Source organism: Candoia aspera, chromosome 4, assembly GCF_035149785.1.
Source record: "Candoia aspera isolate rCanAsp1 chromosome 4, rCanAsp1.hap2, whole genome shotgun sequence".
NCBI classification, from domain to species: domain Eukaryota; kingdom Metazoa; phylum Chordata; class Lepidosauria; order Squamata; family Boidae; genus Candoia; species Candoia aspera.
Window position 1 is genome coordinate 90,264,474 of NC_086156.1, and position 12,116 is coordinate 90,276,589.

The 12,116-nt window shown below is 36.4% G+C and overlaps 1 protein-coding gene across 1 annotated transcript; it reads right to left on the bottom strand.

Moving 5' to 3' along the window:
- Positions 1-6,307: 6,307 nt before the first annotated feature.
- On the bottom strand, positions 6,308-7,267 carry LOC134496533 (olfactory receptor 8S1-like). The gene has a single exon (XM_063302257.1). The coding sequence runs from the start codon at positions 7,265-7,267 to the stop codon at positions 6,308-6,310; it is 960 nt and encodes a 319-aa protein (XP_063158327.1).
- Positions 7,268-12,116: the final 4,849 nt, after the last annotated feature.

Below are 12,116 nucleotides of genomic sequence, written 5' to 3' on the forward strand. Positions count from 1 at the left end.
AGGATCTGTCAAAAATAAAACACAGTTAATGATATAGTTTACAAACATAAAAATGAACTCCAGTTAAACATTCGTATTAATTTAAGGATCACATTTTACTCCATATCAATACTGAAAATTCAAGTGTAACGTACAGTATGCTACTGTGTTTTCTTTTCTTTTCTTTTTCTTTTTGTATGTTTCACCAAATGGAAAATTTGGCATTTAAATGTTGTCTTTCTCAATTCATTGATAATAACAACAAATATTTCCTGTGAATACCATTTGCATCCCCATCTTTGCATTTGTAAAATGAGTTAAATTCATACATCATGTCAAGAGAAATTGTTCCTAAACAAAATGTTGAAATCCTGATCATGTTTTCCCCCTACCCCCACAGTTAATGATATAGTTTACAAACATAAAAATGAACTTCAGTTACACATTCATAGTAATTTAAGGATAACATTTTACTCTAGATCAATATTATGAACTCTATTATAATGTATGATACTATGTTTTCTTTTCTTTTTTTTTTCATCTGTTTCCCCAAAAGGAAGTTTTAAGATTTGCCTTTCTCATGGATTGTTATGATGTTTCAGTTCAACTATATAGCTTATAATAAAAACTATTTTCTATGAATAACATTTGCATCCCCATCTATGCATTTGTGAAGAGAGTTGAAGTCATACATAATGTCAACAGAAATTGTTCCTAAGGAAAATATTGATAGATATTATCTCAGACATCTGTTTCATCTTAGTGTCAAAATAGAGATATTTCAAGATTTTGAAGTGCAAGGTATTAATTTTTTCTTTGGCAGTAATGAGGAAGGAGTTTGTTACTTTCTTCTTCCAGAATGTTCTGTTCTTTTTCTTTCAACTTCTGAGCTCTTGTGTTTAGTTTTTTGTTGCCCTCCCAGCAACAACTGCTAATTAGATGTGATATGTGATACTATTTTTTTGGTGATATGTTATGCTTTTTGAGAGTAGCCAAGTAAGGCTAGATAGTGGCACCTAGTGGCTGTGACAAAATGGACAAAAAATATATACATGACATGAAAACTTTATTCAATGTTTTTCTTTTTTTTTTAAAAAGCATCTGAATGGATGTCCTTCTCAAAGGGAACTTTGCTAGGATTAAAAACAAAAATCAGCATACATCCAAATTTGAGTTGTTTTTACTCTGATTTCTTTTTTAATATATACCTGACATGGAACTCAACAAGGAGGAGGAGGAGGAGGAGGAGGAGGAGGAGGAGGAGGAGGAGGAGGAGGAGGAGGAGGAGGAGGAGGAGGAGGAGTTGGAGGAATGGAACCCTGATTACTAATAATGAACAGAATAAGCATAGGCGAACCCTTAAAACAATTGTCTGTTCCGGTAATGGTCTAGTTATAAGAGTCACAACAACCAAGTCCAAGTACTGCTACTCTGCTTCGATTTGATTAAAAGTTTATTTTAGAAAGGCTTTCCATTTGTTTTCCCAATCATTCTTGTCATTAATTTTGTGGAAAAGCCTTTGGGCTAAATGTGAAAAGATGACAAAATGGAGATACACAACAATCTTCTTCATATAGGAAAAAAAAAATCCTTTCTTTCTTGTAAACACAGAGAGAGCAGTTACCTTGAAGGGAGCAGTTACCCTGTAGCTGACAAATGCTTTGCATCTTACTTCAGTCCTTGCAGCCTTCATGCTAAGACTGTGTGAGTCCAATTTGGATCAAGCTGATAAAAAGGGAAGTGAGCTCATCCTTCATTCCTTCTGGAATTCATGCAATTAAAACCATCTGGGAATACATATTCCCCAACCAACAATGTGTACTGTTTAACTGAGTCAACAAGATCTTTTGCCTTTTTTTCTCATTTTTTCTTAATGGTCATAATAACATCTAAAATGCCTTTTATTTTTGTTTTAATGATTCAGGACAAGCCAGGCTCCAAGACAAGTTGTAGTTTAGTAGGATTTATTATTTACTATTTGAAGAAATAAATTTATACTCTATAGTCTAATATAGCAAATCAAATGGCTTTTCTTTTGCTTAATAGGTGTGTGTGTTTGTGTCTCTCTGTGTGTGTGTAGAGAGAGAGAGACTGAAGAACTGCTTGAAAGCCCTTGTGTATGTCTCTCTCTCTGTGTATAGGTTTTTTATTATTATTATTTTATTTTATTATTTAAAAGATTTATATTGCTGCCCATCTGAAACAACTCTGGGCAGCTCACAAGAACAGTAAAACCAGTAACAATAAAACAACCATAAAACAATTAAACAGTAAAATAATGTAAAAACAAAACAAAACCTGTCCTGTTCAGACTATGAGACCAGGCAGAGGAATATTTAAGAAACATTCTTTATTAAATAACTATTTACAATAATTAAGTCCTTGAAGGTGAAGAGCTGGATTCAATCAAGCCCACTGGGCCACAATGAACAGCAGAACAGGACCCCGCAATTGGGAACTGGAAGACTCACACACTGGATGGGACTGAAAACCCACACTGTACTGGAAGCTGGTAACTGGAAGCACAGCTAGACTAGACATGAAGATCTGGACTCAGCTGGAATCTCAGGACTGGAAACTAGAAGCAAGACTGGAACTCAGAACAAGACTGGACTCAGCTGGAAGCCCTGGACTATTCTGGATTCTCTGGACTGGAGACTTGGAACAAGGCTGGAAATTAGGAACAAGGCTGGACTCAGCTGAAAGCCCTGGACTGGGCTGGAACCCAGATCCTGAACATGACAGGTGTGAAATACCTGAACACGACTGAGCACACAAGGCACAGTTGGACAGGAATGAGGACACATGGCAGCACTGGAGTTTCAAGATGCAAAAGATGCTGCTTGGAAGATCATGGAGTTTCAAGGCTGGAAGCAAGACTGAGACTGCTGGGCTTGGCAAGCAATGGATCCTCGATGGCAGCAGAAGTGGGATTCAAGTCCTCTTTGGAATGGAGCAAAGGCACTCATTCCTCTTCGGCAAGAGACACTGTCTCTGATGCAGGTAAGGACTCTTCTGTAGACACTCGAGGCTGGGAGGATCGATTGTGTCTGGCAGCTCGCTCTCTGCACAGCTGACTTTTATCCCGATCCTTGGAGTGCTTGGACCCTCCTGTAGCCAATCGGGCTGCTTTCTCCTTTGTGCACTTTTCAACCTGTTGTTGGTACAGGCTGATTAGTGGATTTGTATCCTCCCCAGAATCCTTACCAATCAGCACCTTGGACTCTTCCCACACTGCTGACTCATGCAGGAGTTTCATTTTCCCTGTTTCAGCCTGGTAAGTTTCTATTTCCTCCTCTGAATCAGAAATGGTTTTGCTTTCCAAGTCAGAGGCAGGCTTGACTCTGACAAAACCTTACTCCTTAATCATCCCCTTAGGATGTCCTGTAGGAAGTGCCAATTACCCTCATTCCATTCTTTCTATCTGTTATCTATGTCTATTATCTTTCATCTTATTTTATCCCAGTGCCTCAGTAAAAAGCCAGGTCTTCATGGCCTTCTGAAAGGCTGATATGGGGCCTGCTGAATTGCTGGGGGAAGGGTATTCCTTAAGGTATGGGCAGCCAAGGAAAAGGCACACTTCCTATGCCCCACTAGGTGACAGGATTTCAGGGAAAGGAATGACAGCGTGCTTATCCTATCCACTCTAGTGGGATTGGCAGATATTCTTAAGGAGAGATGGTCCCACAATAACCAGATCCCATGCCATGTAGCACTTTAAAGATGATAACCAGCACCTAGAATTGCACCTGGGAGGAAACTTGGAACCAGTGCAGCTCATGTAATAAAGGGATAACATGAGCAAACATTAGCTATGAACACACAATACTGTGTGCTCAATTGCATTCTGGAGCAAAATAACATCTAAGTGGTCTTCAAGGGCAGCCCCATGTAAAGCACATTGCAATATTCCAAACAGGAAGTGACTAAAGTATGAATAACTTTGAGCAAGGCCTCCTGTTCCAAGAATGGGCTCAACTGTTATGCAAGATGGATCTGTGCAAAGCCCCACCACCACCACATTTGCTATCTCCTCATCAAGCAGGAGCCGTGGGTCTAGGAGGACCCCCAGATTGTGCAACCACATCCAAAGTCAAAGATGACAAGTCACCAGACCCTGGAGTGCCAAAACCCCAGAGCCACTCTGTCTTGCCGGGGTTAAGCCAAAGTCAATTCATCCCACCCAGACCCTTACAGCTTCAGGCACTTCGACAACACCACAACTTGTGTTGTCGAAGTGCCTGATCACTTCTCCAGGCTGGGGTAGAGATGGATAGCTGGATATCCTGTGCCATTGGATGACCTCACCCAGTGGTTTCATGTAGATGTTAAAGAGGAGAGGGGAGAGATCAAAGCCCTGAGGCAACCCATACTGCAGGTCCCTAGGGCTCAATCTCTCCTCATCCACCAACACTGCCTGGAACCGGTCAGTCAAATCCAGTCTAAAAAAATATTTTTAGTTAGGTGGGTAAAATAAATGGACAAAAGAGCTGCAATTCCAAGAAACTCTGCTACTTGTTGCTATAAAAGGATATGGAGAGTTCATTTTTTCCCTTCTCCTCACAAGTATTCCCTGCTGTCCCTTCTGCCAGTGACAAAACTAGAAGGAAACACAACTCTAAACCAGAGGAGTTTGGAAGCTCTCTAATTCAGCATATCTGGAGTAGGAATTAAAAGAATTTTGCCACTGATTTTAGTAGAAGAAGAGTTGGCCAAAGTATTTGACTTATTTTATTTTAAGCTGAAACACAACCTGCAGAAAGTCCATTCTGTCATTTCAGTTGAAATTACAGGAAACAGATGTTATTGCAGACAGACTAAAAGGAAGTAGTCTCTTTTTACATTTACACAAGCACCCTCAAGAGTTCAAAGCAATTTACCTAATACCAGATTGAGTTATCTCCAAGAGACACATAGGATGAATATGTTTTGTAATTACAAGTGTTATAGAAAGGATGATGATTAAGGATCCATTTAGGTTACCTGTTTAAAAGTAAGCATTTTTTTTTCTTATTCATCATAGATGTACATATTATCCACTCCAATTCCACTAGATAGCTTACAAAAATACATACAGATCAAGTATAAACTTCTAATAAAACTACAAAACAAAAAAAATTCAAAAACTCTAAATAACTTTGCCACCTGAATTGAGCAAATGAACAAGCCTCCCACAGTTTAATGAACTAAGCAAGGAACCATCACCAGCCCAAAGTTTCAGCAATGCGAGGTTTGAATTTTTCATCCATCTATTCTTCCTGCCCTGTCACTTGTATCCTGAGATCAGATCCCGATCCCCAGTTGAAGTTCAGTGTAAAGGAGGGGTCTTACATGCTGCTTTCATACAAACTGCTACTTCACATAAATTACTTAGGCCCCAATTTTTTAAAGATTATAAGGCTGGATATAACCCCTGATCATTGTTCATCACCCAAAGCAAATTCTTTCTGGATACAGTTTTGAGAAGCAAAACAATATTTATTAATTTTTAGAAAAGAAACTAGGTAAGTTTTTCAGTAGCTCCTGAGTGATCAAAAATGGTAAAGCATATGTCTTACAATATTTGTTGTAAATCTACAATTGCCCATGAAGCAAATAGAAATGGCCAGTTAATTCTTCTGTCCTTCACAAGTCTATCCACATGAACCAAATTATATGGACTATGACTAGAAAAGTTCTCAAGATAGCAGCAACAACTGAAGAATAGCTGCATGATTAATAAATGTAATGAATTTGCTAGGACTGTTTTCAGTGACTACCATGTCCGAGATAAAAAAAACTGATGGGTTTTCTAAACAGGACATACAGTATTATCTATTCCTAAATTCTAATGAGAAAGCATAGATTCCAACTTCCCCTGTAAATGTGCTGAAGACGTCATAGTCCACAATATATTGGATGTTCCATTTCTTTTAATATTGAACCTTAGTACTTATACATTTGCATAAAATATGTTTAGAAATATATATTCTTTTGGAAATACATTTAAACTACATGATTTAAGTAAAAATAGAGAGATGGATACTGTGAGAGGAAACAAATAAAAAATAAATAAATTTCAGTGGATACTTTCATCCTGATTCTTTTAAAAAAACCCTCCTCAGAGGGATATTAGGGCAAGACTGCCTTGCATCTTTTGAATTATTCTACAGTATAACAGCAGGGCTCAGTGAGACGTCTGCATATACGCATATCGGAGCATAACTCTACTTGCAATGTTGGAGACCTTGGGGAAGTAGCAATCCTCACCCTGCTGTGTCATTAATTCTTTTCTCTCTCTCATTGCTGGAGCTGTGGGGATATTAAGTCAAGAACTGTGGATATTGTTTCATGAGTAAAGAATGGGCCTACACTTTCCAAAGAGTTTCTCTACACCAGATCTGATCTCTTTGTTTCTCAGGCTGTAGATGATTGGGTTTAACATTGGAGTTAAAATGCTATACTGGATAGAGATCACTTTGTCCAGATCCATGAGTGATTCTGAACTTGGCTTCATATAGCAAACAAAAGCTGTAATATAAAATAAGCCTACCACAATGAGATGGGAGCTGCAGGTGGAGAAAGCTTTCTGCCTGCCTTCTGCTGAATGAATTTTCAGGATGGTTGAAATGATGTGAATATAAGAGACCAGGGTTATAAGAAATGAGCTAAAACCAAATGCCAACACAGATAAGAGAAGAACAATGTAATTAGTGAGGGTGTCTGCACAAGACAAGGGCAAGAGTGAAGGAAGCTCACAAACATAATGTCTGATGATATTCTTGCTGCAAAAATGGAGATTTAGCAAAGGTAGGACATTCACTATAGCATGAAAGAATCCCAGGAGCCAAGCTCCACCCACCATTTTATTGCATATCTCTTTTGACAAGTATCTGCTGTAATGCAGGGGGGCACATATAGCCACATATCTATCATAACCCATTGCTGAGAGGATGAACACTTCTGTACAAGCTGTTTGCAAAATGAAGAAGATCTGTGCAATGCATCCTTCCCGGGAAATGGTTTTGTGCTTTGTTACGAAGTTTGCCAGCATCCTGGGAACAGTGACTGAGGAATAGCAGATGTCAACGAAAGCTAAATGGCTGAGAAAGAAGAACATGGGGGTCTGAAGGTGAAGCTCAGACTTGATCACCAATATAACAATTACATTTCCCAAGATGGTGACTAAAAAAATGATCATGAAGAAGAAAAGAAGAAAATCCTCTATGTGTGGATCATTGGAGAGTCCCAAAAGGATAAACTCTGTTATTACAGTTTGATTTTCTACCTCAGATGATTTAAGAACCATTGGATCTGTCAGAAAAGAAAACAAAATTGGTAAAACTTCAAATTAAAGTTGAAAACTACATAAGAATGCATTATGTTGAGTTTCCTACTTTTCATTTCTTTCACTAAAGGGCAAATTTAAGTGTTTATTTTTTTCCATTTTCATGATGTGTTTAGCTGTTTTTATGACATAATTCGTTAATTATTATAAAAGGTACTTGCTCTTAATATTGTTTTGCCTATCCATCTGTCCATGTATGAAGTGTGACATCCTCCAAGTTTACTGCATAGAAATTAAACTTCATTGCACGTGAAAAAACACTGAATTTCAATTGAGGAGCTCTTTATTAGATACAAATGCATTATGTCAAGATAAACTGGTCTTAAAATTTGTCTTGATACAGGTTAACACAAATTCCTAACCAACCTCTGTTAGAGAACTTCCTTGAGTGGAGTGTTGCACCAAAGTCTGAAAAAAGTACCAACCTCTATTGGACAACTACCTTGTTCATAAAAATGTTTTATTTCCTCTAACTCCCAGTCCACATGAAACATGCATTTACCTTGTAGGATGTAATTTCGTTGCAGGAGAGAAACCCTCTGCATCCTTGCCACCCTTGTCTAAGTGTGAGGGAGTCTTTCCTGGAGCAAGATAATAAAAAAAAGCCCTGAGTTCATACCATATTCCTTCTGGAATTCAGGGCAGAGGAAACCGATTGGGAATCCATCATCCCCAGATAAAAATATATGCAGGGTAGATATGTCAAAATATTTTCCTTTGCTTTGTTTTCCTTTCTTTTTTCAATGTAAGGTAATATTTTATTTATATATATATATATATATATATATATATATATACACACACACACACACATACATACATACATACATACATACACATATACATAGACACACACACACACACACACACACACATATATTTGATTTGTTGTTGTTTTTGTCTGCTGTATTGAGTGCAGATCACTTTAATTTTAATTAATTAAAATTAACCCATTGTTGAGAGGATGAACACTTCTGTACAAGCAATTTGGAAAAAGAAGGCAATCTGGGCAATGCATCCTTTCCAGCAAATGGTTTTCTGCTTTGTTACGAAGTTTGCCAGCAACTCTTGAATAGTGACTGGGGAATAGCAGATGTCAACAAAAGCTAAATGGCTGAGAGAGAAGAATGTGGGCATCTGAACAACAATCTGAATGTTGTTGCAAACAGGATATAGACTAAAAGGAACTGGTCTTTTTTTACATTTACTCAAGCACCCTCAAGTGTTCAAAGGAATTCATATAATAATCAATTTCTCTGCACAAAAGTTGTTGGACAAATCAGGATTTTTATTGTGAGTGCTACAGAAAGGATAGAAGATTATGTTTTACATCCATTTCAAATATGTATGTATGTACGTATGAATGTATTGGACTTATATGGCCACCCATCTCATACAATGACTCTAGGTGGCTCACAACAATCCATAAATCATAGTTAAAAACATACCTTTCCCCCCAGGTGCCAGGCCAAACATCCTTACAGCTCAACCCTCCCATACAAGCTTGGAGGAAGAGCCAGGTCTTCACAGTGTTCCAGATGGGTAGGGAGTTTAGGGTTGAAAAGTATACTGTACATTTAATCATTTCAACAACCTAAGATTTGAACTTTTCATACCATAGCATGTTCCATGCCCTTTTACTCTCATCCCTTGTCAGTTCCTTCATATATGCTGCTTTCATACTTTTGGGGCAATCAAAGTCATGATGAGGATTCCTTATGTCCCAATTTCAAAGCAAAATTCAACCTCTGAGACAGATTCTTCCATGGTACAGTTTTGGGAAGCAAAGAAGTATTCATTAAATAAGTAGGAAAAGGAACATGGAAATTGTCCACTGGGTCTTTATTTATCATTGTATGGCAAAGAATATACCTTTCTAGCATTTGTAGTTTATGCTTTAAATTTGTCCACAAAGCACATAGAAATGGCCATTGAATCTTCTATGTGCAGGTCTATCAAAGTGAACCAAATTGCAGGGATTAGGACTAGAAATGCTCTCAGGACAGCAGCAGCAACTGAAAAATAGCTACATGATGAGTATAGGTAATACATTCTCAGACTGTCCTCAATGCAGAGATATGAAATTAATGGTATTTCTAAAAAGGTAATGTCATTTTGTATTGTGCTATTTAATGATAGATCCCAGCTTCCCAGATAAATGTGCAGATTCCTTTATAGTATTGATTATATTGGATGTTCCATTTGTTTGAACTTGTAGCTCATTTTTATATGAATATATATGTTTAGAAATTAGTTTTTGGGGAAATACAGGTTTTAATATTAATATATATTTAGAGAGATATACTGTTCATGGGAACATTTTTTTAAAAAAATAATGACTGCCCAGGATTCGCTTCATGATGGCAACCAGAACTGCTGCAACTGCCATCATAAGTCACATGATGTTGCAGTTTACAGCCATGTTGCTTAGCGACAGAGTTGCCAATCCCAATTATTGTCGTTAAGAGAGGACTACCTGTATATCTTTTAATAAAGTGTGTTATAAAATGTGCTACTAGACTTCTTCAGTTTTTTTTTTCCCCTAGTTAGGTGAAGAAATACTGTTCTTGCAATCTCCCTACATCACAGTGCTTAAAAACTTATACTGCATTTTATTTAAAGTAAAATGGTAATAAAGTAGTTGGCTTGAGGAAAATAATGTTTAATTCTTTTTATATAATTTAAAGGAATAATTATAATGCTTCAATAATATCTGTATGAGGTGCTGAGACCACATGGAGATATAGCATTACTTATATTTTTCTTACTTACTTGTTCTCTCACTTGTTCATAATATGCCAAGTATTATACTGTAGGAGAAAAATATTGTACAGAAATATAGTAATCATGACGTGGGATAGGTTCTAAGAAAAAAAAAAATGAAATCAGAGTTTCCATGATTTACTTATTGTGAGACTGTAGTTCATCCCAATTATATGCCTGCAACAATTCAACACTCTTTAAGAAAAAAGAAGAAGAAACTATTTCTATGAAATGATAAAAAAAAATGGAGGGGAGCAACTAATCTATTTTAAGCTTGTTCTTACTAAAGGAAAAAAAGAAAGGAGACTAAATTTTCTTATTAAAGATATATTAAACACATTGTTATTTGTTTTAAGGGAATAATAGGTATCCCTTGAATCTGGTGCTGAGAATGTTCTTTTCCCAATATTTGTAAGGATTGCAGTGTTTTTATCAAGCAAAATAGGACAATATTTGGGGGAAGAGGGCAAGAGGATGATGTAATAAGATCCCTTTTCTTTCTGGAATTCATCCCATGACATTTCTCCAAGTCAGCGTAAAGTCTGTAGAGGATTTACATTGGTGCATTGCCAAAAGAAAATATGTATAACATTGATAGATACAGAGGAAAAAGATTGAAGAAGAAAACATACTCATGGTTAAGAAGACTTTTATTGCTCATGATAACCAGCATGATCATTATATTCCAATGAGTGTTACAGAATAACTAAAAATAAAATGAAGAAAAATGCAAATTTTGTTTGGATCATGGCATGAAAATGCAAATACAATGATTATATAACTTTGGGGCTATGATTTTCTACTTCAGTTTGGAAAAGTTGGAAGCTAAAGGAGAAGATTAGAAATGTACTTAGGACAAAAGTAGTACTTGTATTGGAAGTCTGCAAAGGGTAGGCTGTTAAAGAATTGTGCTAGCATTCATTGATGAAAAAAAAAGTATAGAAATAAATATAAATGTCAATAAAAATTGAATATTCAAAGTGTCATTTACAGTTAAAACTGATGCCAAAGTTGTATCCCTTGAAAGACATGGCTCGTTTTTTTCTCTATATTTTTGCAAACAGCATTAGATGGCACCTAGCAAGTGTATACCAGCATTACCAAGCACGATCAAGTTCAAAAAGAAATCCCAGAAAGAAATAAAAAAAGATAAGGTGTGAACAGATGGGTAATATCAATATCCCAAACAGTCATGGGACAAACCAGATAAGGGGAAAGAGCAGGCTTGCTTATGTGCCATCAAGTCATTTTTACTCCTAGTGAGTACATAGATCTACTGTATGATGAGATAGATCTACTGTATGATGAGATGATAAATAGATAGATAGATAGATAGATAGATAGATAGATAGAGATCTTATGATGAAGTGAATGATAAAAATCCCTTTTGTCATTTTTCAAGGCCTCTAAATCTGGATGTCACCCCAATCTCTAAGCATGATTCGTCCTACAAGACATATCCTTTCTGCATATAGATTTGTTGACTCAGAAACTTTCTTTCAAATACTTTTATTGCTGTTATTGACTAGGGTTGAGTATTTCCCCCCATTCACCAATTAGAATAAAATAAACAACAGCAACAACAAAATAAAACAAAAATATTAAATCTGAAGGATACAGAATTAATTTAGTTGCTTTAAAGCAACTAAAGCTATAAAGCAAGTACTAACCATTAAAATCCAGAAGTGAAAAGAGATTTAATCCTGGATACAATCTAATTGTGGTCATTCAGAGTAGATGCCAACTTGAAGACACATAACAATCAATCAATCAATCAATCAATCAATCAGTTCAATGGTTACTAAAATGTTAAAGTTATAAAAAACTAGATAAGGATGAATAAATGTCAATTTGTTTGCTGTCATTGACTATCTTACTAAACATTGGAAAAATATGAAACAACTATTTTAAAATTCTGTCAGGGTCCATAAGGTTTTAAACATGGAGGACTATGTTACCTGTAGTGAACAGTGATGGAAATGTGGTTTCAGAATCCTTGAAGTATCAGTTGAGAGGGAACAGTAAAATTAGCACCTGTTTTCCTGAG

Excerpts from the sequence above, each read along its gene's own strand:
- LOC134496533 (XM_063302257.1), bottom strand. The coding sequence starts at position 7,267 with ATGGTTCTTAAATCATCTGAGGTAGAAAATCAAACTGTAATAACAGAG.